Source organism: Macadamia integrifolia, chromosome 14, assembly GCF_013358625.1.
Source record: "Macadamia integrifolia cultivar HAES 741 chromosome 14, SCU_Mint_v3, whole genome shotgun sequence".
NCBI lineage: Eukaryota > Viridiplantae > Streptophyta > Magnoliopsida > Proteales > Proteaceae > Macadamia > Macadamia integrifolia.
Genome location: NC_056570.1, coordinates 10,819,738 through 10,844,718, shown reverse-complemented (window position 1 = coordinate 10,844,718; position 24,981 = coordinate 10,819,738). Strand labels below are relative to the sequence as shown.

General features: G+C 39.7%; 1 protein-coding gene across 1 annotated transcript; it reads right to left on the bottom strand.

The window, feature by feature from the left end:
* Window positions 1-2,837: 2,837 nt before the first annotated feature.
* On the bottom strand, window positions 2,838-21,129 carry LOC122061255. The gene is made up of 3 exons (XM_042624469.1): window positions 20,627-21,129; window positions 20,392-20,539; window positions 2,838-3,224 (listed from the first exon to the last, which is right to left on the bottom strand). The coding sequence occupies exons 1-3, from the start codon at window positions 21,020-21,022 to the stop codon at window positions 2,998-3,000; spliced, it is 771 nt and encodes a 256-aa protein (XP_042480403.1). The 5' UTR covers window positions 21,023-21,129; the 3' UTR covers window positions 2,838-2,997.
* Between the last annotated feature and the right edge of the window lie 3,852 nt (window positions 21,130-24,981).

The window sequence follows — 24,981 nt, the reverse complement described above, 5'->3', positions numbered from 1 at the left end:
TTTTTGGGTGTCTCCTGTTTTCGGGGCTCAAAAATGGTTTGGACCCTTTTATTGCTAATCTCTCAACTGGTGTGTAGGTCTTTTCTCCCTTCTAGATATAATAAATTTATTTATCCACCAAAAAAAATATATATTAGTAATTAATAAAAATCATAAAAATAATAACAATAATAAAAAAAAAAAAAAAAGGAAGGGTAGGGCGACGAAAGGCTACTTCAATGACGGAAACAACAGGAAACTAGAGAGGCTCGCCTTTGGAAGCGTTCACCGGTAACCAAAGTTTTGACTTACGTGGCAAGCAAGGGTGCTGATTCACCTTGCTTTCAACTCAGACTAGCTTTCACAAGTGCACAACAAGGATAGCGGCCCCCAAGGAGAGCTAAACTAAACCACTTGTATGCTCCATTGAATCGGTAGTTTATAAACCAACCAGGGAAGGAGGGGGTTTTTCTAGAACCGATTCGACAACAAAGGCTGATATTGATGAGGCGGAATCGAATCGTCCGCTTCAAAAAAAGTAAAAGATAGTTTTGCAACTAGCAATGAAGCAGTGAACAAAAGGTTATGGAATTTGAATCCGCCGGCGCTTGATGAGAGAACACCAACTCCAAGTAAAGCAGTAAGAAAATGTTCTTTGCGGTAGGGTAGTCAGTAAGCGAGGTAGGTAAACAGTTTCGAGAGGGGCTACACAAGTTTTTTAGTCCAGGAGTAAGCAAAAAACTCGTTTATAATAAGCTGATAACTCAAGTGTTACCAAAGGTTAGCGGTTACAAGTACTCGAGGGGAGGAAAGACCTCAAGCTTTTCTGACCCCATCTGGAAAACGGATATTTAGCTGAGAATTCCCAGCTCAACTGTGACTCAATGATCGGGAGAACTCTCCCCACCGGATCTTATTATTATTATAAATAACAATAATATTAATAATACTAATAATCATGATGATAAGGCAAATTTTATTGTCACAAAGGTATGTTATTTTTCCAAAATGTCACAAGGAATATTCCATGTGGACAAATGATATGTCCATTATGACCATTGGATAGAGGGAACATAGTTTAAATCATCCACATGCCAAATTTCACATTGGTGGCGTTTTTTTTTTTTTTTTTTTTTTAAACTTCATTTACACCGAGGATACCCACTAAAGATATCATCAACAAATGGATGGATTTCGACCCATTATGTGCTTTTTGCCATAGACAATCTGAGTCAATGTAACATACTTGCCTGTCATGCGAGTTTACAAAGAGAATATGGGCTGCTAGCCCATTGGGTCTGAAAACTGAGAATCTCTATGCTACCTCTTTCAATAATTTGATTATGTATTTCTTTAATTCGAACTCTATAACCCTCTACCATCTTCCCTATTTTTATTACTATTTGCTACCTTATTTGGAAGCATGAAAATAATATTATTTTCAAAAAAATATCCCCACCCTATTCTCTCTTCTACCCAACAATGGTTAAGTCTAATGTGCAAACAAAATCGTCAACACGTGATGTCTTCTCCCATCAATCCCACAATCCTGAATTTCCCAATTTGGATTATCCTATTCTTATCCCTGCTAGCATGTCTGGTAGTTTGAATGAGAAATCAAGATGGGTCTATTGTATTATCATCCATGGGAATTGTGTTTTATTGTTCGCTGATTATGTTGGTTATGTATTGACAGGAGAAACTATTGATGCAAGTGCGAAAGCATTATATCATGGATTAGAGCAAGCAAGTCTGAAGGCACGGAGCATTGTGGAGATTTGAAATGAGATTCGTGATCTTCTTTCTAGATGCAGTACCACATCATGTCCTTTGAACATATCCCCCTGAATTTCCCAATTTGGATTATCCTAACAACATAGTACTTCTTATGGTTTGTCTAGCCCATAAGGTTATGAACAATTTTGTTAACTTTAACATCTCTCACTCGAACATTGATGTATTAAGCCACTTATTAATCTAATCTTTTCTTATTGTTTTCCTACCCAAAAAAAAAAGTTCAATTCAATACCCCCTTTTGTAGGGGGACAAATTTATTTTGTGATTTTCATAAACATCACCTTCCAATTGGACATTGATAACTATCCAATAATAATAATATAAATTTGGGAAAAAAAAAACTCTCTGATTGCGTGACCCCAACACTTAAGACATAGAGGGGGTGAAATAACGCCCCACCCTTAATAATGCCCATGTGTGCCCCCTCATTGGCCCCACGCGACCAAGGAGCATTCTTCACCCCTATAAATAGTAAGTGGGGACAAACTTCTCCAATTAAGAAGACTCACGTATGTAAGCATCACCAAGAAACTTGTACAGTTGCACAATGTACATTTTATGTCAATTTCAAAATAGGAGTAAAAAAATAAAATTAAATTAGCATTTCAGTGCAAATAAGTAAATTGCTGAACACATGTGCCATCCACAACTGTTCAAACAAGTCACTCCACAAGAGTTTGAAAGCTGCATAGGAAACTCATGCCACTCTCGACACTGAAAGAGGCGGAAATTATGAAAAAGAAGTGGTTGTACAAAATTGAAAATAAAATATTGGAGTACCAACATCTTTCGTCATTTGGACTCCACTGATAAAATATAAATTTCCTTTTATAACCCACTGAAATGGTTTGGTATACATATATATGGTGCATCTCTCGAGTCAACCCCTCAGTAGACCAAGCAATATGAACCCAAGTCCTACCCTTCTCTCAAAAGTTCTCTATTCCCTTTTCTTTTCTTTTCTTTTCTTTTCTTTTCTTTTCTTTTCTTTTCTCTTCTTTTTTTTTTTTTTTAAGGGTTTGGGGTGGGGTGGGGTGGGGGTGGGGGAGGAGTGAGGTATGTAATTAAAATGATTTCGTGATAATCTTCAAAGAAAAGAACACCAATTACATTTCTATAATACATAAACGAATATGTATTACAAACTAAACCATTAGATACTAACCAGTTCAGAATGAGGAAAACTTATATTAAAGGAATAAAGAAGAAGATGACCATGAATCAGCTATATGTACACGCCATGAGATGCTCTTCTGTTGCATGAAGGGTGGGAACCTTGACCTTTACAGCTTCTTTGTCTATGTAAGACTCCTCAGGATTGAATACTATATATAGAACATCGTTTTGGTCATTCTCTAAATGGTATAAATGCTTACCAGAAGCAAAGCCACCTAGGAGTTGGTACGATCGCTCAGACCCATCCATTGTGAGGCAAAAATCTTCAGAACCTGTGAAAGCCAGGAAAATTCAATGCAAAATAAATTAGCCAATACCACTAATAATTTACTCAAGGCAGCAACAACAATGAGATACAGAAGGTTTTATGGAAGAGGGCATCCGCAAGGTGTCATCTATGAATGGGACCAGTTGTGCCATGCGGAAGGATGATGAGGCAATTCCAACCATTGTATATTAGGGAATGGGCTCTATTGGACAGGTGTCAAATTTCAGGCTAAAATTTTAATAGCATACCTTCCCCATGTATTGCCATGCACCCTCCTAGCAGTCCAAGCATTCAGATGCATCCTCAAGTGGTCCTGGATTTTTGGAATTCTTTTATTTTTCCACTTGGACAACTCTATTCATCTGAAAGAACTAGGTGCCTATCCAAAAACCTCCTCCCTATCATAAAATAGGGAAAATACTCACTCTAGGATTTAAAAAGCATTATGCCATGTTAAAGAGACTAAAGGTTATCAATAAGCCCAATAATCTCTCCCTAGACGATGTGGGACTAAACCCCACACCCTCAACGATCTCCCAAACACCCTGGTACTAGTCGTATCCTTGGTGGGGACATCTCACCGATCTCCCAAGTGGGTTTGGTACTTGCCGTAAGCGATGTGGGACTAAAGTTTGCACACCCCACACCCTTAATGATCTCCCAAACACCTTAATACTAGTCGTATCCTTGGTGTGGACATCTCATCGATCTCCCAAGTGGGTCTGATACTTGCCATATTTTTGGGTGTCACAATCTGTAACACTCCAATCTCATTAAACTTGGAGCAATATTGTCTCCCTTTGGCCCATGGGCCTCAAGGCATTGAAACGCGTTGTGCCATGTTAAGGAAGCTAGAGGTCATCACTTAGTCCAGTAATCTCCCCCTAGGCGATGTGGGACTAAAGTTTGCACACTCTCACCGATCTCCCAAACACCCTGGTACTAGCCATATTCTTGGTGGGACACCTCACCGATCTCCCAAGCGGGTCTGCTACTTGCCATATTCTTGGGTGTCGCAATCTTTCTCCTTTTAGGCACAATGTCCCCACTATGGCTCCACACACTATCGGGGTCTGCTCTGATACCATCTGTAACAACATTCACAACATATTAGCATGAGAGAAATCCTTATATCAATTCACATAATAGTGTAAGAGGCATATCAACCATGCTAAGCCTATGAATTAACTCACCTTGATTTCTTGTATAAGATTACCAGATCTTTAGTCCTTCTTCCGTAGAGTGTGCAGTCCCTAAATATGCTCACCTAACACATTACATTCATATTTTTCAGATTATGTCCAATTCTATATATAACCTTTTTCTACTTCCATAACGTCTAATATAGACTACTGATATAAGATAAAATTATATATCCTTAAAGTAAACTTAAAATACCATAAATTATCAGGACTTATCTCTAGATTAGGTCTTTGAGACCCTTCAAAATAGATCTCAACATAGGGTACTGCAATGTGACCATTTCTGTTAAACCGAAATGAACACAGTGCATTTAAACTACCTTTTCCCCCTTTTCCAAAAACCAAGTTGGTATAGGATTTTTGCAGATAACACTAGACTAACAAAGCTATAAATCATCAGAAGGATTCATATTCTAAATCAGTCTTTACAGCAACATTGGGGTAGTCTCGAGCTACCAAAACATCCTCAAACTTTGGTGTAGTTATCTCTATGTTAATCACACTGGGTAAAAAGCTTGCACAAACCTTAGCAAGAAACTTTCTGGCTCAAAGGACTAAGGTCATTACTAATGCAAGTGATCTGGACTTCTCCTTTAAATCGAAAATCAGGATCTTCAGGGAGTTCAAAGGAAAGAGGATGGAATATGCCATAAAAAATGATGGAACTCTGAGGTTTGGTGACCGGATTTGTTTGCCAGACAAGGTCGAGTTGAAGCAAGAAATTTTGGACGAGGCTCATCGTACTCCCTATACAGTGCACCCTAGAAGCACTAAGATGTATCAAAACTTGAAAACCACTTACTGGTGGAACAACATGAAGAGATAAATTGCCCATTATGTAGAGAAGTGCTTAACATGTCAACAAGTTCAGGCAAAACATCAAAGACCACTTGGGTTGTTGTAATCACTACCTATTCCAAAATGGAAGTGGGAGCACATCACCATGGATTTTGTTATAGGACTTCTGAGGACACCTAAGAAGCATGAAGCAATATGGGTTATAGTGGACAGACTAACCAAGTCAGCTCATTTTCTACCAGTCCAAATGAATTATGTCATAGACAAGTTTGCCCAACTCTATATAGACGAGATCGTTACATTGCACGGTATAGGGATCCTCAATTTACTTCAAATCAGGGCAGAGTCTAAAGAAAGCTATGGGCATAAACCTGAATTTTAAATTTTGGACGATGAGCCTCGTCTAACATTTCTTGCTTCAACTCGACCTTGTTTGGCACGCAAATCTGGTCACCAAACCTCAGAGTTCCATCGTTTATGATGACATATTCCATCCTCTTTCCTTTGAACTCCCTGGAGATCCTGATTTTCGATTTAAAGGAAAGAAGTCCAGATCACTGGCACCAGTAATGATCTCAGTCCTTCAAGCCAGAAAGTTTCTTAATAAGGGTTCTGCAGGCTTTTTAGCCAGTGTGGTTAACACAAAGATAACTACACCAAAGTTGGAGGATGTTCCGGTAGCTCGAGACTACCCCAGTGTTGATGTAAAGACTGATTTAGAATATGAATCCTTCTAATAATTTGTAGCTCTGTTAGTCTAGCGTTACCTACAAAAATCCTAGACCCATTTGGTTTCTAAAAGAGGGGGGAAAAGTAGTTTTAATGCATTGTGGTCATTTCGGTTTAACATAAATGGTCATAGTGCAGTACCCTATGTTGAGACCTATTTTGAAGGGTCTCAAAGACCTCATCTAGAGATAAGTCCTCTTGATAATTTATGGTATTTTAAGTCTACTTTAAGGATATATAATTTTATTTTAGATCGGAGGTCTATGTTATACATTATGGAAGTAAAAAAAAAATTATACATAGAATGGGACATAATCTGAAAAATATGAATGTAATGTGTTATGTGAGCATATTTAGGGATTGTACACTCTACGGAAGAGAAACTAGAGATCTGGTAATCTTATGCAAAAAACCAATGTGAGTTAATTCATAGGCTTAACATGGTTGGTATGCCTCTTACACTGTTATGTGAATTGATATAAGGATTTCTCTCATACTAATATGCTGTGAATGTTGTTACAAATGGTATCAGAGCAGACCCCGACAGTGTGTGTTGCCACAACGGGGATGCTGTGCCGAAAGAGAGGAAGATTGTGACATCCAGGAATATAGCAAATACCAAACCCGCTTGGGAGATCTGCGAGGTGTCCCCACCAATAATATTGTAGAGATTACAGTAGTTAATTTTATTTTTTACCTTAATTAAGTCTTATTTACGGTAGTAATTAAGTCTTATTTACCATAGTAAGTCTTGTAGATAAGGACATTTAGTCAACGTTATCCTACTTTCCTTATTCGGCTTCTTGTAGATAGGGACGTTTAGTCAGCGTTACTCTACTTTCCTTAATTGATTTATCGTAATATCCTTATAAATAAGGACCTCTATTATTACTAACAAGTCGAATCATTCTCTAATCTCTGATTCTCAACTTGGTATCAGAGCCAATACCCCTAAATTTTTTTTTCCTTTTTTGGTTTTCTTCTCTGCCCCTGGGGATCCTCACCTCCTAGTCTGGCATGGTAAACTAAACCCAGTTTCATACAAACCAAACCCTAACCCACCTTGCCATCCCACAGCACCTTCCCACCACACCTACATCTGCTGCCGCTGCAACGTCGTGACTCCGTCACCTTGCCGCTGCCTGCGCCTATTATCGCCTCGCTACTGTCTGAGACTCACTGTCGCCTCTCTCCTATCCTCGTTGTTGCCTACCACAGCCTACTGCCGCTGCTATACCCGCCTGCCTGCCTGCCTGCCTGCCTACTTGTGTTGCGCCTGTTGTTGTCGTTCTCCTTTTCCACGTCTCTCTCTCTCTCTCTCTCTCTCTCTCTCTCTCTCTCTCTCTCTCTCTCTCTCTATGACTACTGTAAGTAATGATGCCAAGGATGTTGTTGTGCCTACTAAGGCCCCTAATGGACACCGTTCAAGTAGTCAGTCCACCCTTCATCCTAGGCCCATCAAACTTAATGGTCAGAACTACCTCACATAGCCTCACGCCTCTCTTCTTACTATTCGTGGGAACAACTTCTCTGGTTTCCTCACTGGAGACACTCCTCAACCGACTGATCTTGTCGTCGCTAACACCTAGTTAGCCAATGATGCCATTGTTATGTCCTTTCTGATAAATTCTATGGAACCTGCTATTAGTCCAAGCTTTGTCTTGTTCAACTCTGCTATGGATCTCTGGGATGCAGTGAAACAAAGCTATTCTCAGGAAGGGAACAATACCCAAATCTGTGAGATTCGTCGTACTATTCGTTCCACCACTCATAAAGGTTCATCTCTCTGTGTATTATTCCACCTTATGCAGCCTTTGGCAATAGCTGGATTTTTATCATCCAGTCTCTATGGCTTGCACTACTAATGCTGGTACACTTCAAACGGAGCACGAAATGGAACAGGTATATGACTTTTTGACAAGTCTCAACCCCGATTATAATCAGATCAGGGTACAGATACTGGGTCGTGAGACTTTCCCAACTCTTCTTCAAGCATATAACTTGGTTCTCTCTGAGGATCATCGTCGCTTTGTTATGCTACCCTCCACTGTTCATGTTAGGTCTGCACTATTGGCAACTCCAATAGCTGAAACCCAGTCCAAGGGTTCTACCCTTCCTCGGAACCTGTTCAGTGTGAGTAATATGGTCACCCTTGCCATACCAAGGATACATGTTGGAAGCTCCAAGGTCGTCCTAAGGGTGGGCATAATATCAAAACTGAAAAACATGGTCCCTAGGCCCATATGTCTGAGTCTACTGACAGTACCTCTGCTCCAGCACCATTCTCTCCGAATCAAATGGCTGCCCTCAAGCAACTAATGACACAGCTAGGCACTTCTCATGCTCCTCCTTTTTCCAACCTTGCTCAAACAGGTAGTTTCCTCCTCTCTTCCTCTCATTCTCCCTTATGGTTACTTGATTCGGGTGCTACCGATCACATAACAAGTAGCTCTGAGGTCTTCCATACTTATATTCCTTGTTTCGATCGGAATAAGGTACGTGTGGCTGATGGTTCTTTGTCCCCTATCTCTAGTAAAGGATCTGTTTCTTGTACCTCTACTATTTCTCTTCCATCTATTTTGTATATTCCCAAATTATGTGCTAATCTACTTTCCATCTATCGTTTAACTAAGAAGTTGAAATGTTTTTTTTTTTTTGTTTTTTTTCCTACTCATTGCCTTTTTCAGGATCTAATGACTAGTGCAACGATTGGGTATGGTCAGGTCCGTGATGGGCTCTACTACTTAGATGCTCCACCGGCTGTGCCTCCCCCTGTGGCAGCACCTATTCTCTGTTCAGATAGCTCTCTCTCTCACCTCCACCAGTGGCACTGTCATCTGGGACATCCTTCTTTTCATATTTTACGTCGCATATTTCCTGCTTTAGTTTAAAATTGTGGTTTGGAACAACTTAAGTGTGATGTATGTGAATTTGCTAAACATACACAGATGTCTTACTTTCCTACTAAAAATAAAAGTGATATTCCTTTTTCTATTATTCATTCTAATTTTTGAGGTCCTTCTAGGACAATTGATAGGAATGGTTTTCACTGGTTTATTACTTTTATTGATAATTGTACTCATCTGACATGGGTGTATCTTTTGCATAATAAGTTTGATGCCTTCTCTTGTTATAAATCCTTCCATGAGGTCCTTCTAGGACAATTGATAGGAATGGTTTTCACTGGTTTATTACTTTTATTGATAATTGTACTCGTCTGACATGGGTGTATCTTTTGCATAATAAGTTTGATGCCTTCTCTTGTTATAAATCCTTCCATGCCATACTTCGTACTCAATTTGACGCCACTTTACGAGTTTTTCGTAGTGACAATGGCACTAAGTATATAGATGGTGTGTTTCAGCAATACCTTGATTCTCAGGGTATTCTTTCCCAGACATCTTGTGTTCGGACACTTGAACAAAATGGGATCCCTGAGCGAAAAAACCGTCATCTCCTTGATGTTTTTCGGGTTCTAATGTTTGCAACCGGTGTCCCTAAGCACCTATGGGGCGATGTTGTTTTTATTGCTGCCCACTTATTTACTGGGTGCCTTCTAGTGTCCTCAATTTTGAGCCCCCCAATTCCTTTCTCCCTAATACTACCATTGTCCTCGAGCCTTTGGTTGTGTCTGCTTTGCTCATAATTGCTCTCCGTCAAGATCCAAGCTTGATCCATGGGCTCTAAAGTGTCTTCCTAGGTTACTCGGCTTCTCAAAAGGGGTATAAGTGTTATCACCCACCTACTCTCTATTTATATGTCACCATGAATGTCACTTTTCATAAGTCTGAGGCATATTTCACGTCACCTCTTCAGGGGGATAGTCTTGAGGAAGAGCCTGCTTTTGTTATTAATATGACTCCTCTTCAGGGTATGCTATCCATTCAGGGGGAGCCACCAGATCAGCCTGTAAGAGATATGATCACTTACACTCGGAGGCCTAAGGAGCAAGATACCACTGGTAACAGCCATACCCTTCTGCGGTACCTCCATCAAATCCACCAGTATCAGGTAATATTTCTCCTATACTTGATATTGTACCTGTTGCTTCCTTTGAGCCTCCCATACTTGATGTTGTTCCTATTGCTCCTACAGTGGATGATCTCCCTATCGCTGTTAGAAAAGGAGTTTGTTCCTGCACCAAGCATCCCATCTCCCATTTTGTTTCTTATGCATCGTTATCTCCCTCTATAGGGCCTTTGTTTCTTCGTTGTCTTCTGTGTTTAGTCCACAGGGTTGGAAGGAAGCCATAAATGATCCAAAGTGGAAGGCTGCAATGGTAGTTAGTTGGGTGCAAGTGGGTTTTCACAGTCAAGCAAAAGGTTGATGGGACAATTGAGTGATATAAGGCACGTTTAGTGGCTACAGGCTTCACCCAAACCTATAGGACTGATTACCAGGAAATCTTTGCCCCAGTTGCAATGAACTCTATCAGGGCATTGCTGTCTATTGCTGTAAATCTGGGATGGAATTTTCAACAGTTGGATGTCAAAAATGCGTTCCTAAATGGAGATCTTGAAGAGGAAATCCATATGGATGTTCCTCCTGGTTTTTCCATTCCCTCCACTGTTGGACATGTCTGTAAGTTGAAGAAGTCATTGTACGGCCTCAAGCAGTCTCCCAGGGCATGGTTTGGCCGGTTTATGAAAGTTATGATCAGCTTTGGATAAAAACAAAGTCAAGCAAATCACACCCTATTCACAAAGACGTGAGGTAACCAGGTCACTGCTCTGATCATCTATGTTGACGATATTGTGATTACTGGTAACAATGATGAGGAGATCTCCAATCTGAAAGCCTTACTAGCAGCAGAGTTCGAGACTAAGGACCTAGGACCTTTTCGGTATTTCCTTGGGATTGAAGTGGCTAGATCTAGTAAGAGGTATATTTATTTCCCAAAGGAAATATGTTCTGGATCTCCTTAGTGAAATAGGCATGCTTAGGTGCAAGCATACGGATGCCCTTATGCTGAGCAATGGAGTGGGGGACTCTATTGATAAAGAACAGTACCAAAGACTTGTTGGTTGTCTGATCTACCTGTCTGACACTAGGGCCAATATTGCCTATGTTGTTGGTATTGTTAGTCGATTTCTTCATGACCCCAGGACACCTCACCTTAAAGCTGTGTATTGGATCCTTCGATACTTAAAATCCGCTCCTAGAAAGGGAATTCTGTATTCTAATTAGGGACACTTGAAGATCGAAGCCTTTACTGATGCTGACTGGGTTGGATCATTGATGATTGGAGATCTACGTCTGGGTATTGTACTTTCCTTGGAGTGAACCTTGTTACTTGGTGTAGCAAATAACAATCCGTGGTATCTCGGTCTAGTGTTGAAGCAGAATATCGTGCAATGGCTCAAGGGATTTGTGAGATGGTCTGGCTTAAGACGTGATCTCAGAGTTAATGTTGAAGGTCCTATGCATTTGTATTGTAATAACAAGGCAGCCATCGACATCGCCTACAACCCCGTCCAACATGATAAGACCAAGAATATTGAGATTGATAGACACTTCATCATAGAGAAGCTTGACCAAGAGGCAGTCCGCATTCCCTTTGTCAATACTGCAAATCAGTTAGCTGATGTGTTTACCAAGGTTGTTCATTGTAAAGCATTTCATCCTCTTGTCTCCAAGTTGGGCATGTACGATATATTTGCACCAACTTGAGAGGGAGTGCTAAGATGACAGTAGTGTAGAAAAGTAACCCTAAAACGATGCAGAAGACAATGGAAAAAAAAAATAATGCACACAAATTTATGAGGTTCAACAAGGTTTCCTACATCCTCGGTGAGATGAGATCTTGCTTCACTATCAATGGAGAATAAGGTTACAATGCTCATCCTCACACCTCTCAGTATTGTTTGCATTATAGAGAAAGAAACCCTCGCTATGAATATATAGCGAAAAAACCTAATCCAAAAAGTACACAACTGCCCTCAAATAAAAAATTCAAGCAGGGGGTGCGCAGGAGGCCCCCCTGCAACCCCCATGGCCCACTACTAGGCTAGCGGGACCGCCGTCCTGCCTGTCGAGGCGTGGCACCAATTTCCCTGGATTAAATAGTGACGGAATGCAAGACATCGTACACCAACAATCTCCACCTTGGCTTAAATTCTGTCGAGCCTTCTGTAAAGAAAACATGTAGACGTCTTCATCCCCGTACCTCATCAGAGGTACAAACCTGCACCTATTTGGTGCGTCCCTCATATTCAACAATGAATAATACTAATCAAGTCCAAACAGGACTCGATCTTCTCTGTAGTAACCGGCTTGGTAAACATATCTGCAGGATTGAGATCTATATGAATTTTTCTCAAGTGAATACTGCCTTCTGACAAGAGCTCCTTGATCTTGTGAAATCTTGCATCAATATGCTTTGTCCTTGCATGAAACACCTAATTTTTTACAATATGTATGGCACTCTGACTGTCACAATGTAACATTGTACCTCCTTGCTCCAACCCCAACTGATGAACCAATCCAACTAACCAAACTCCTTCCTTGGCAGCCTCAACTGCCGCCATGTACTCTGCCTCTGTAGTGGACAATGCAACTGTAGAGTGTAGACTGAAGCATTGCCCTCCATGATATAGGTCCACTAGCCAATGTAAATACATACCCTATAGTAGACCTCCAGTCTAAATCACCAGCATAGTCAAAATCAACATAACCAGCCAATTATGTGGAACTTCTCTTACCACTGAACATAACACATATCTTTTGTCTTGCTCAAATATCTGAAGATCCACTTAATTGCCTTCCAATGTTCATTCTCTGGATTACTCATGTATCTGCTAACAACACTGACTGCATGAGATAAATCTAGCCTGCTACAAACCATAGCATACATGAGGCTCCCAACTGTACTAGCATAGTGGACCTAAGACATATGCTTCACCTCCTCATGTGTTGTAGGGCATTCCCTTTCAGATAACCTAAAGTGGCTAGCTAATGAAGTGCTAATTGGCTTAGCCTTTTCCATGTTGAAACGCTCTAGCACCTTTTCAATATACATCTTCTGAGTTATCAAAGTTTACCTGTATTTCTATCTTTAAGGATTTCCTTGCCAAGAATCTTCTTAGCAACACGAAGATCCTTCATCTCAAATTCAACACTCAACAAAGCCTTCAAAGAGACTATATCATGTTTATTCTTTGCAGCAATGAGCATGTCATCAACATAAAGCATCAACAAAATAATGGAATTATCACTTGATACTTTATAATATAATAAACACAACCATCATACTCACTTCTTGTGTAGCCAATCTTCATCATGTGGAAATCAAAGCATTTATACCACTGCCTAGGAGATTACTTAAGACCATAAAGCAATCTTTTAAGCAGACAAACATGATCTTCCTTTCCCTGCACCTTGAAACCTTTAGTCTGCTCCATGTAAATATGTTCCTCTAAGTCACTATGAAGAAATGCAGCCTTCACATCAAGTTATTCAAGCTCCAGATCATACGTGGCCACCAAAGCAAGTAGTACCCAGATCGAAGTGTGTTTCACCACTAGAGAGAATATTTATTGTAATCTATCCCCTCCTTCTACGTATAGCCCTTGGCTACAAGTCTGGCCTTATACCTTTCATGCTCCTTCTCAGATGCTGCCTCTTTTTTACGAAAGACCCATTTGCACCCAATGATTTTTCTTCCCTTTGGTTTTTCCACAATCTCTCAAGTCTTGTTCTTCTGTAGAAACTCCATTTCCTCTATCATAGTTGTCATCCATTTATCATGTTGTGCATCACTTAAACATCATGGTAGGAAGATGGATCGCCTGTACCTACAGTGAGGGTATAGGCAACCATGTCCTCAAACCCGTATCTCACAGGTACTTTGTGAGTACGCTTCCCTTTACCCTTTACCCTTTACCCTTTACCACAGTATAGGGAACTTCTATTACTTCTTGTTGTCCTGGTTAGTCACTAGATGACTCATTCTCTCTTGTTGTTTCTAACTCACCTAACTCCACCTGCACAGTAGAACCTTCTTTATTTTCATCAACTGCTTGTGAACTACAATTTGACTTCACCATGTGAGACTCATCAAACACAACGTCCATGCTAACCACAACTTTCTATGAACTTAGATCCCACATCTTTAATCCCTTTACAACTTTCTTAAAACCAAGAAAGATACACTGCTTAGACTTTGAGTCTAAATTGGAACGCTACTGACTTTCCACATGAGCACAGGCTGGACAATCAAATATTTTTAGAATATAATAATCTACAGGTTTTCCTATCCATAGCTCTTCGGGAATTTTATAATCAATCACCTTTGATGGAGACCTGTTGACGAGGAAATATATCATATTCACTGCTTCTGCCTAAAATCTCTTGCTCAACCCTGCATGCAGCCTCATACTCTGAGCTCTTTCTGAAAGTGTCATGTTCATCCTTTCAGCTACACTATTTTGTTGTGGTGTCTTTAGAACTGTGAAATGACGTGTAATCCCTTCAGCTTTGCACAATTCTAAAAATAGCTTGTACGTATACTCCTCTCCATTATCTGTTCTCAATTACTTAATTTTCTTTCATATCTTCCTTTCTACCTCAGCCTTCTATTTCTTAAATTTAGTGAACACCTCACTTTTATGCTTCAAGAAGTAGATCCAGATTTTCCTTGAGTAATCATCAATAAAGGTCATGAAGTATTCTACCCCACCTTTAGATTTTGTTATTAAAAGACATCATACATCGTTGTGTAAATAATCAAGCACCCATTTACTCTTATGTTTTGCAGTTTTGAAACTAACCTTGCACTGTTTCTCGAACACACAATACTTGCAGAAGTTCGGTTTACAAGTTTTCACTCCTTTCAACAATTTCCTTTTATGAAGCTCCATCAATCCCCTTTCTCCCATATGCCCTAACAGTATATGCCACAGATAAGTATAATCTATATCAGATTTTGCATCTATAGTTATAAATGCTCCACCTGTAAAAGTGCTCTCTATGAGTCTGTATAAGTTTCCTACTAGTTGTCCCTTCATGACAACCATAACACCCTTAATAACTTTGAGAACTCCACCTTCTGCTATGTACTTACAGCCATTTGAGTCAAGTGCCCCTAAAGATACTAAGTTTTTTCTTAATTCTAGTACATATCTCACATCTGCTAAAGTTTTTACTATCCCATCAAACATCTTGATTTTAATAGTGCTTGTCCCAATGGTCTTACACACAGTATCATTCCCCATTAGGATAGACCCACCATTTTATGGTGATATGTATCAAACCAATCCTTATGTGGACACATGTGATATGAACATCCAGAATCTAAAATCCAAGAATCAAAAGGTTGATTCTTACTTGACGATATAGAGACTACATCTCCATCATCTCCATCTAACTATCAGCCACGCTAGCCTCCTCAGATGCCTTATCTACATCTTTCTTCTTCAAGTCTGCCTTCCTCTTCAAGCACTCTCTTCAAATGACCTTCCTTCTTGCAATAGTAATAGGAGACTTTTGTCTTTGCCCCATTTGATTTTGATCGACTTTTCCCAAATCCCTTCTAATTTGATCTCCCTCTTTCCTGCTCCTTGTCACTTCCAAAAAGACCTCCTTGAGATTTCATACTGCTGACCTTCTTCCTTATATCATTAGACATGAGGGCAGCCGTGACTTCATCCATCTTAAGAGTCTCTTTCCCGTATAAGAGAGTTGTTACCAGGTGATCATACAATTCTGAGAGTGAAGATAGCAATAGTAAACGCTTTGTCTTCTTCCTCGATCTTAACCTCTAAGTTTGCAAGTTTACTTATGATCTGATTGAACATGTTAAGATGCTCCAATAGATCTGTACCTTCCTCTATCTATAGAGAATACAATTGTTTATTCACGAACAATTTGTTAATTAAGGACTTCGTAATGTAGATGCTTTCAAGTTTCGCCATAATTACGGTGCAAATTCAATACTCAAAACATATTGTAGGACATCTTAAAAAAGATTCAATCGAATAGCACTTACCACATTTTCCTCTATCTCTTCCCAATCATCGTCCGTAATTTTTATAGGTTTCTTTGACTTCCCCAACAACGTTTTCGTCAAATTCTGTTGTATCAGAAGATCCTTCATCCTTTGACGTTAGAGGGTGAAATTGTTCTTCTCATTGAACCGTTCGATATCATACTTGATATTCGATCCCTTCTCTGCCATCGTGATAGTAAACCCTAAAAAACAGAAACCTGGAGCTCTGATACCAATTTATAGAAATGTAACCCTAAAATGATACAGAAGATAATGGAAAAACATAACAAACAATGCACACAGATTTACGAGGTTCGGCAAGGTTGCCTACGTCCTCGGTGAGATAAGATCCTGCTTCACTATCAATGGAGAATAGGGCTACAACGCTTGTCCTCACACCTCTCAGTATTGTTTGTATTACAGAGAAAGAAACCCTCACTATGAAGATATAGCAAAAAACCCTAATCCGAAAACTTTATAACTGCCCTTAAATAAAAATTTAGGTGCAGCCCCCCTACACCCCCGCTATGCAAGGGGGCTCCTGCCCCCTTTACAATCCCACGGCCCGCTAACCGGCTAACGGGACAACCATCCTGCTTGTCAAGGCACGGTACCAGTACTCCCTAGATTAAACTGTGACAGAATGCAAGACATCGTACACCAACACGTAGTTAGTTTTATTTTTTACCGTGGTTGAGTCTTATTTACCGTAGTAATTAAGTCTTATTTACCGTAGTAAGTCTTGTAGATAGGGACGTTTAACCAGCATTATCCTACTTTCCTTATTCGATTTCTTGTAGATAGCAACACTTAGCCAGCGTTACCCCACTTTTTTTATTTGGTTTCTTATAATCTCCTTATAAATAAGATGGACCTCTGTCATTACTGAAAAGTGGAATCATTCTCTAATCTCTGATTCTCAAATAATACAGCTAATACTAATGTGTTTGGAAGATCAATGAGGGTGTGCAAACTTTAGTCCCACATCGCCTAGGGCCAGATTACTGGGCTAGTTGATAACCTCTAACTTCCTTAACATGGCACAACGCGCTTTAAAACCTTGAGACCTATGGGCCAAAGAGGACAATATTGTGCCAAGGGTAATAGGGCCAAAGAGTTACAACTAAGCCACATTAGGCCATGCATTAAGCTATATAGTCAAACCCATACTTGGGCCCATCTGCTGGTCAACTTAAGCCCATGTGTAGCTATCGACCAGGAGACTTTGGAGTTTCTATTTTTGACGATATTTGAGCCCATGTTGCTGCCACGTGTGTAGTTACTACAATCTTTCCTAGTTACTATTTTGTTTTAGTTTCTATGCTTATCATGGTTTAAGATCTCGGCGAGATCTCTCTAATATCCGTCTTTTCAGATTTTCCCAGACAAGATGGCAGACGATACACAAAATCAACCATATCTCAACCGAGATCTCGGCGAGATCTTGCCAAATCTCGACCCCATCTTGTCAAGGAAAAGCCCAGAACTCACCTCTCGCTATAATTTGAAGAAAAAAGCATATTGTTAATGGGATTTTGGTGTTTCCTACCAAACTTCATTCCTACAATACATATAATACACCTACATGTGTTATGTAATATGTATTGTACCTATGTAGTTATGTGGCTTATCTTGTCATTTTTCAATGAATGTGAATGTGACTCATCAGTCATCAATGTTAAATGTTAAACAATTAAGTAATTAACTATGATGTCTTTTAAATTCTTATGATTATTTACACTTTTTAAATTGATTATATGTGTTCTAACCTCTAAAAGTATTAGACGTTGTGTCATGTGTGGAATATGTATTGTGGAATAGAGCATACTAGCCTAGGGTCCGAAGTGTTGGAGACTACTTACATAAGATACGAAGTCAAAGTATCATTTAAAAAAAAAAAAAAACCTGATGTTTTCACTATGTTTGGAAGGCCTAAAATAGGGTAAATGGCAAGTTTCAGGTGCTACAAAGACCATATGGCCACTGAGACCAACCACCAAGTCAACCGGGAAAAAATGCAAGATCTCGGCGAGATCTCGCCAGGTCTCTCTTTTTTAGCTTAGCGAGATTAGGGGCGAGATCGAGATCTTAAACCTTGATTCTTATAATAGGCTCTTAGTCATTAAAAGTAGCAGCGACTATGAGTCTCTTTTTATTTTGGCAAGTTTCTAATTTTGTAAAAGCAAGGGATCTTCTGTCTAGGAGATTCTAAATATCTTGGCAGCCAAGTAACCCCACACAATGAAAAGGTTACTAATTTAGCATTGAGGCCATTGGTTATTAGAAATAAAGAGGAAGTGACAGCAAGCCCACAGATTTGATGTTTTGAAAAACTAGCTCTATGTGAGCGTGTGTACTATGGTGAATCAGTCACAACCCTTGTGGTGAAGCAAGTGGCAACCAAGGTGGTGCTCTTCCTCCTCTCTCTTGTGTTTTCTCTTTGTTTTCCTGTTCATCAAAATTACAGCAACTAAGGATCTCATCATGGGCAACTTCCGGGTAATCTCTAATCTCTTCCTTTGATTTTACTTATTTCCTAACACTGCTATTATTCTCTTAGATTCTGTTAGCTTATCCAGCATTGTTTCTGTCTCTGTGACTTTTTGTTGGACAGCAACATAGTCTAAGACAGCAACATAGTCTAACTTTCAGTCAAAAGATTCTGAGAATCTGACCTTCAACACTGACTGAGATTAAACTATATTATTCTTCCTACTCCATTCGACTTAAACACGATGTTCATCGGTATGGCTGCATCATGAGTTATGTTAGTTCCCAACTTGCTTATTTTTTTAAATCCAAGCAAGTTTCTGTCCATCCGATTGTTAACTCTCCTTGGTATTTTTACCACTTAATCACCCCCATAGGTCCCCTAGAAAATATTAATTTCATCTTCATCGAGTTCATCATTTGCAAGTACTGCTCACTCCAAGTTTCTGCTGTGTTTTAGGTTCACTGCAATTCTGTTTTCTATAGGTTTGTTAGGGTTGTTTTGTTTCAATCTATCATACCTCATCACAATTGTATAATCAATCATTTTCAAGCTTTTTGCCAATCCTTTTGCCTGTTCTTACCTAAGGGCTACTGGTCACACTCAGATGGTGAGATCTTCACCAGAAGTTCATCAATGAGGTTGACACCCCTCAATTAGATAGTTGATGGATTGGGGCTTGATGGTGTTTGCTAAGGGATCAACAAGGCACAACCACAAACTTCCAACCATTACTGACCCTGCTCTGAGTGAGGTTCCATGAGTACCAACTCCCAATATTGTCAGCAAAGCCAAATGAACTCATCCATCACCAGGTGGCACATCACAATTACTCGGTTGACCAATTGTACTTCTCAGAGGAGAGTCGAACAGTGCTGTGTTAAAACATAGCTGGTGTTGGATGGTTCTCTGTAGGATATCCAACATCCATCGAGTTTTAGCACTTCAGCAAACACTATGCATAGCTCCTGAACATCTATTAGAGAAACCAGATGAACACATCATCACCAGTTTCCACACTCTGATCAGTTGTTAGACTACATGTACTACTTTATAGGATAGTTAAATGTTATGGTGCCGAAAACGTGGATAGTGTTACATAAGATCTGCACAAAAGATATGCAAAATTCCATCCATTGTTCATTCCTGGTCGACCTGTGAATACTAAACCTGGTTCGTGTCTTTTCTTTTCTTTCTTTTTTTTTATTTTCCTTTTGTGGTAACGGGTTTGTGTCTAAAAATAAACCATTATGATCCCAACCTTCCTTTTTCCCGGAATGTGTTTTAACAATTAGAGGTAATAATATGACGAAGAATCAGAAATAAATGCATGTGTGTGAACTTATGCTGGCATTAAGAAGTGACAAGTTATAGAGATGGTTTAGCCATGTGAAGAAAAGGCCATCAAATGCCTTGAAGGGACAAAGTGTTAGATGCTATTTGAAATTATTAAGGGACAGAGGCAAGGTCAAGGCAGGGCTCAATGGTTTAGAAAAGATATGAGTATATTTAATAGAAGACATGGGCCAAATGGAATGACATAACAGAATCGTGGTAACCTCATATCATTATTTAAGGTTTGTGATTTTCTGGTCTAGTGTTACAAAGGGTCTGGACTCAGAAGAACCAGTAACATGACATAAAGGCAGGGTTCAAGTTTAATCCAATCCAATGATGTACTCCAATTACAGCTCTTTCCCTAGTATGTCTTAAGATAAAAATAAAAAACTATCCTAGAAAATTTGCCAATCTGCCAAATACATTCCATCAAAGAACTAAGAGAAACCCAAAAAAAAAAAAACATTGTTGTCTGATGAAAGAAGGCTTCTAGCTTAAAGCCATAACTGTTCCTGGTTATCCGAAAGAAAAACTGTTCAGTCGGTAAATTTCAATAGTCTGATTAACAAATAAAGCAATGAATCAGAAATTCCATCCAACAAAGAAGTCTCAAGTTGTCACAACTCACAAGCAGCTAATTCCATCTGTGTCTGATAAATAAAATTTAGAACCGCCGCAATCTCTTGTTCAAATTGATGGAAAGGTCCACTTTCAAAATTCATCTTTCGGAGCTTACATAGCCCTTCTCCCAGCTCCATCATCGCTCCTCGATGATTCTAATAACATCATATTCAACGATAAGTTGAAGAAGAAGAGGAAGAATCTTAAATAGTATTAATGATAGGAAATAATCTCTATCGTACCCGATTAAATAGGTGATGAAATCCAACTGCGCATTGCAGAATGCCGTGGATTAGGGTTCTTCTGGGCTCTTCCGCTTTGTTCCATAAAGCTTCGAGGAAGTCATGACATCTATGGTAATCACTGTTATTAAACAGAAAAACCGCTGCATCGAAGCTAAATTGTCCATCTTCGTCGTCACCATCGAAGTAATGTCTCCTAGAGAACTGATACCGAAGACGAGATAAATAAAAATTTCTTAGCCTATAGGATTCTTCATAAACCTTGCGAGCTCGAGACTGCGTAAAGAAGGTTGGAGAAGGCAATGGGAGAATCTTTAAGGGGGAGGATTGAAGAAGAAACGATGGAGACAGTGGCAGAGTGATCGAAGTGAATGGGAATCCAGAGGAAATCGCCATAACCAGAAGCAAGCTTTACAAATTCAGCCATTCTCTTTTTTGAGGATTTCGTACAACGGCATTCTAAGAAGGAGCATATTACACCAATGAATCAATGAGGGGTTGGAATATGGCTTCATCCATATGGGGGTCTACATGAAACCCACGTGGTCAGAATAGGGGAGTCTTCCCAAATTTTTTTACGTAAGAAGGCTACAAAGGAATTTGTACAAAGTTATCACAAGAATGCTACTCGATAGTATACGTACGCACTAGTGCCTGCAGCCAATGGAAGTGCATGTGCAAGCATTTTTAGTGCAGGTCAACGTCGTCTTTTCACACCCGTTGTGTCTTGGCGTAAATACATGCTATTAAGTAGCGCTCTTTCTTCCCCTTTCATTTTTAAAAAGAAACAATCATGTTGGTCTGGTGTTGTCTATACCCAGACATAAGTGGGTATGAAAAAGACCACGCTTGTCACACCTCACTCCCGCTAGGATACTTGCTGTGTGAAAAGGATGTTTACCCATCATATAGCTCTACCAGGATTTCTAATAGCAGTACATTAACCATTACAACCATAACACGACCAAAACTAAATCAATTGCAGGGATCAGAGTAAATGCACAAAGTCAATATCAATCATTGGGAAAAAAACTAAATGTTTTAAATTTATTTCATAGCAGTGTTTTATCATTCACACTAAAAGTTGTCATGACATACATATAATATCCAAAAAAATCATAATCATCAAAAAATATAGCACAAATGATAATGGCAGCATCACCCTTGGCTCAAGATGCAGTATAAGCATATGTGTCATATGCACAATCCAAGTCAAGCTCCTCGGGCTATGATGTCCACCACTCACCACCATACTTACTCATAGAGGAGTAGGTGTCATTGCTCATGGGCACAACGGTACTTACATCATCATTTAAAAAGCAACACTTACGTGGGGTGAGCTTCAACTAGCACAGTGAGGGATGGGGTTCATTCAAGCAGACACAAATAAGTCATGATACGAGAATGATGTAATTCATTTTATTTTAATCACCTAGCATACAACTAATTCAAATTCATGCCACTATGACGCATTATGCAATATCCATGGTCCTTAAAATCGTACATTGGTCACCTAGGGATATAAACCTAGTAGTGATTAGGAGCTTGATGGTTTCGAAATGCGATCGTTGGTCACCCATCAAACCCCTGATAACTACCTCATGGTAGCCATGGCACCAAAATTACCATCGGCAATGCCAGGCTAGTTTTGGCCTTTGACAAGAATCACATCATAACATGGAAGTGGCATTCTGGAAGGGTTCATCGAACATACCACAGTGGTTATCCAACACCTCACCCTTATCAACAAGGGATTGTAGCATAGAGATGTAGATCTAACCACAATAATCTACAAGCCTTTCATAATGAAAAAAATAGTATAGAATATGATATTGAATTTCTCGTTGATCACATCGCATCAATGTCCAAGCCTATCTAACATACATATGATTAGTATAGGATACACTGTACCGGAATTACCTTTGGCTACACCGTATATCCATAGCTAACTCTAATGCACACACAATGCATTATGCAATCATCCATACGATGATCACAGTATCGGAATTCTACTAGGTCACACCGGATCTCGTTCACACAACCAAATCATATTCAAACATACCATACATCTAATTGAAATAATAACATATGATTGATATGGCATGCAAACAAATCGAGTAGTTTGAAACACTTAAAAAAATAAGTTCAGATCATCACTCACTTCTTCTGTCTACTGAGTGAGTTAATTTCCCAAGAAAAGACGCATGAATCAAACTCCGCTAGGCCTCAATGAATGTGATCATCTCTATCCTAAATGCAAGGGTAAACAAGTATTAACACATGTCAAAAAGTGCCTATCGGTGGGTCCTACTAGTGAGGAAATAGAGGCTGATTTGGATCAGCAAGCTCATTAGTAGTTGGCCACCAGTTGGCAATGGACCTGTCGGTGGATTCCTACTGGTGGTAAACCCAGAAGTTCAATAACTTCATGGTGCTTTGCCATCTCTGATCCAATTGCAGAGAATTATTCTATGAGATCCATAAAGGGTCTCCCCACCTTTCATTCAAACTCAGCTGATCATATTTCCACTGAGCCATTTTAGATTTACGCTGAATACATGGTCGAAACGCTAACTTCCCTTTTTAGCCGAAGTGATCCCGGAGCTCAAGTAGCTCATTTTGAGTTTGGGAATCATACGAGGGAGTACAATGCACACTATCCCGACCACTGAAAGTTATCGAGCTCAAGTCTTACCCCTCTAACCCGCCAAAACTTCAGTTCACTACCTATTCCAAACCCAAAATGAATAGGGGAGAGGTTGGGAAAGGTTTTCTTACCTTCGGGAACAACCGACAACAAGGGGGGCTGCTTGGAGTCCTTCTTCCCTTCCTTCTTATTCTCCTTCTTTCTCTCCCTCTCACATTCAGTTCAAGTGAAAAATGAGCTCTCCACCTTATATAGGCTAGGGCCGTAAGGCCTGTTTGCTTGTGCACTTGGCCTCAGCCAATCCAATTCAACCGGGGGCTCGAATAACATGGACCCACCATTTTGGACCCACAAAGTGTGTAGGTCAAAAGGGTAGGTTCCATGTAGTGTGGGAGTATGAGCGGAATTGGCCACGACGTGCATAGTGGGTTTTGTGAGCAAAAAATGCAATTCAGCATAGTAAGACCCATCAGTTGATGGCCACCAGTAGGTCACTGTTCAGCTGATGGGTTCCTACCAATGGTCAGTGCAGTTGCTATATTTTTTTGGTTTTCACCCCATTTTGCCAACACTTAGGGGTTTTCTTAGGGACTTGTGTAAGGTCTTTTCATGTCGTTCCTACCGTGTAAGGGGGTCAAGTGAGGAGTTGTTCGATCATTTACAACTTAGACTTGGGAAGTTTGAATCCTTTCCAATTCGACCGGTAAGTCCTAGACTGACATGTGGGGTCATCCTTCCCTTCCATGCAATAGATTATTGCAAACCAGTAGGTAGTGAAGTTGACACTCTTGGACATGTTACCTATTGACAAAAATTCACATTTGACTGGATTAGGGTACAGGTATGACAACATTACCCCATGCCCCATACACTGAAGATGCTCCTATGCGCCCTATCATCGGCCCCTTACGTTGGTGTTGCCTACACTATACTGGAAAGGTTCTTTCCCCCTTATTATTATTGTTTTGTTGGAAAAAAGGATTTGTGGGGGAGTGTGGCCTCTACCCAGACACATGGGGGTGAAATGATTGGCCCACCCCATATGCAACGAAAAATGACTGCGGATGCTTCCTCATGCGCTCCACTTGGCCCTTACGCATGCTCAGGAACCACACTTCTCCTATTTTGTTTTTCATGTGGTCAACTCTTAATATTGAGTTTGGGAGATTTTTTTTTTTAGCATAAAGTTCACAAGATCTGAAACCCCTTTTAAAAAAGAAAAGTTTACAAAACGACCAAAGTTTCTGCCTAGGAGGAACAATTCTTTCAACCATTTTTTTAGCATGCTTAGGATCATTAAATATATGCCATTGAAATATACGCCCATGTGATTAAAGTCATATAGTATATATCTCATACTTTTTAAATTCACTTTTAAAGAAGGTAGAGGGGATATGAAACCAATAATAATCACACAAGGTTGAGAACATTTGTTTGATACTTACATCCCCTTTCAATTGCTCCTCACACTGATATTTTTCACTTTCGAGTTTGGTATCCCCTATATACCAACCAGACCCTTATAATTATTTTATATGCACACAATAAACCCAATTTTTTCCTATATGCACAACCAAATCTAGGTGTTTCCGGGGCTTACACCTTACTATCTTACCTTAATCATATTTTTGGGGGATCAATCCTCTACAACTTTCTCATAACTTGTCTAATTGAGTTTTTTTTTTAGGTCAATTTACGACATCCTCTA

Bases quoted from the DNA above. Each gene is read 5' to 3' on its own strand.
- LOC122061255 (XM_042624469.1), bottom strand. From the start codon at position 21,022: ATGGCGATTTCCTCTGGATTCCCATTCACTTCGATCACTCTGCCACTG. The intron at 20,540-20,626 runs GTACGATAGAGA...TGATGTTATTAG, and splicing joins TTCATCACCTATTTAATCGG to AATCATCGAGGAGCGATGAT. The intron at 3,225-20,391 runs GTGAGTTGTGAC...TGGCTTTCACAG, and splicing joins ACAGATGGAATTAGCTGCTT to GTTCTGAAGATTTTTGCCTC.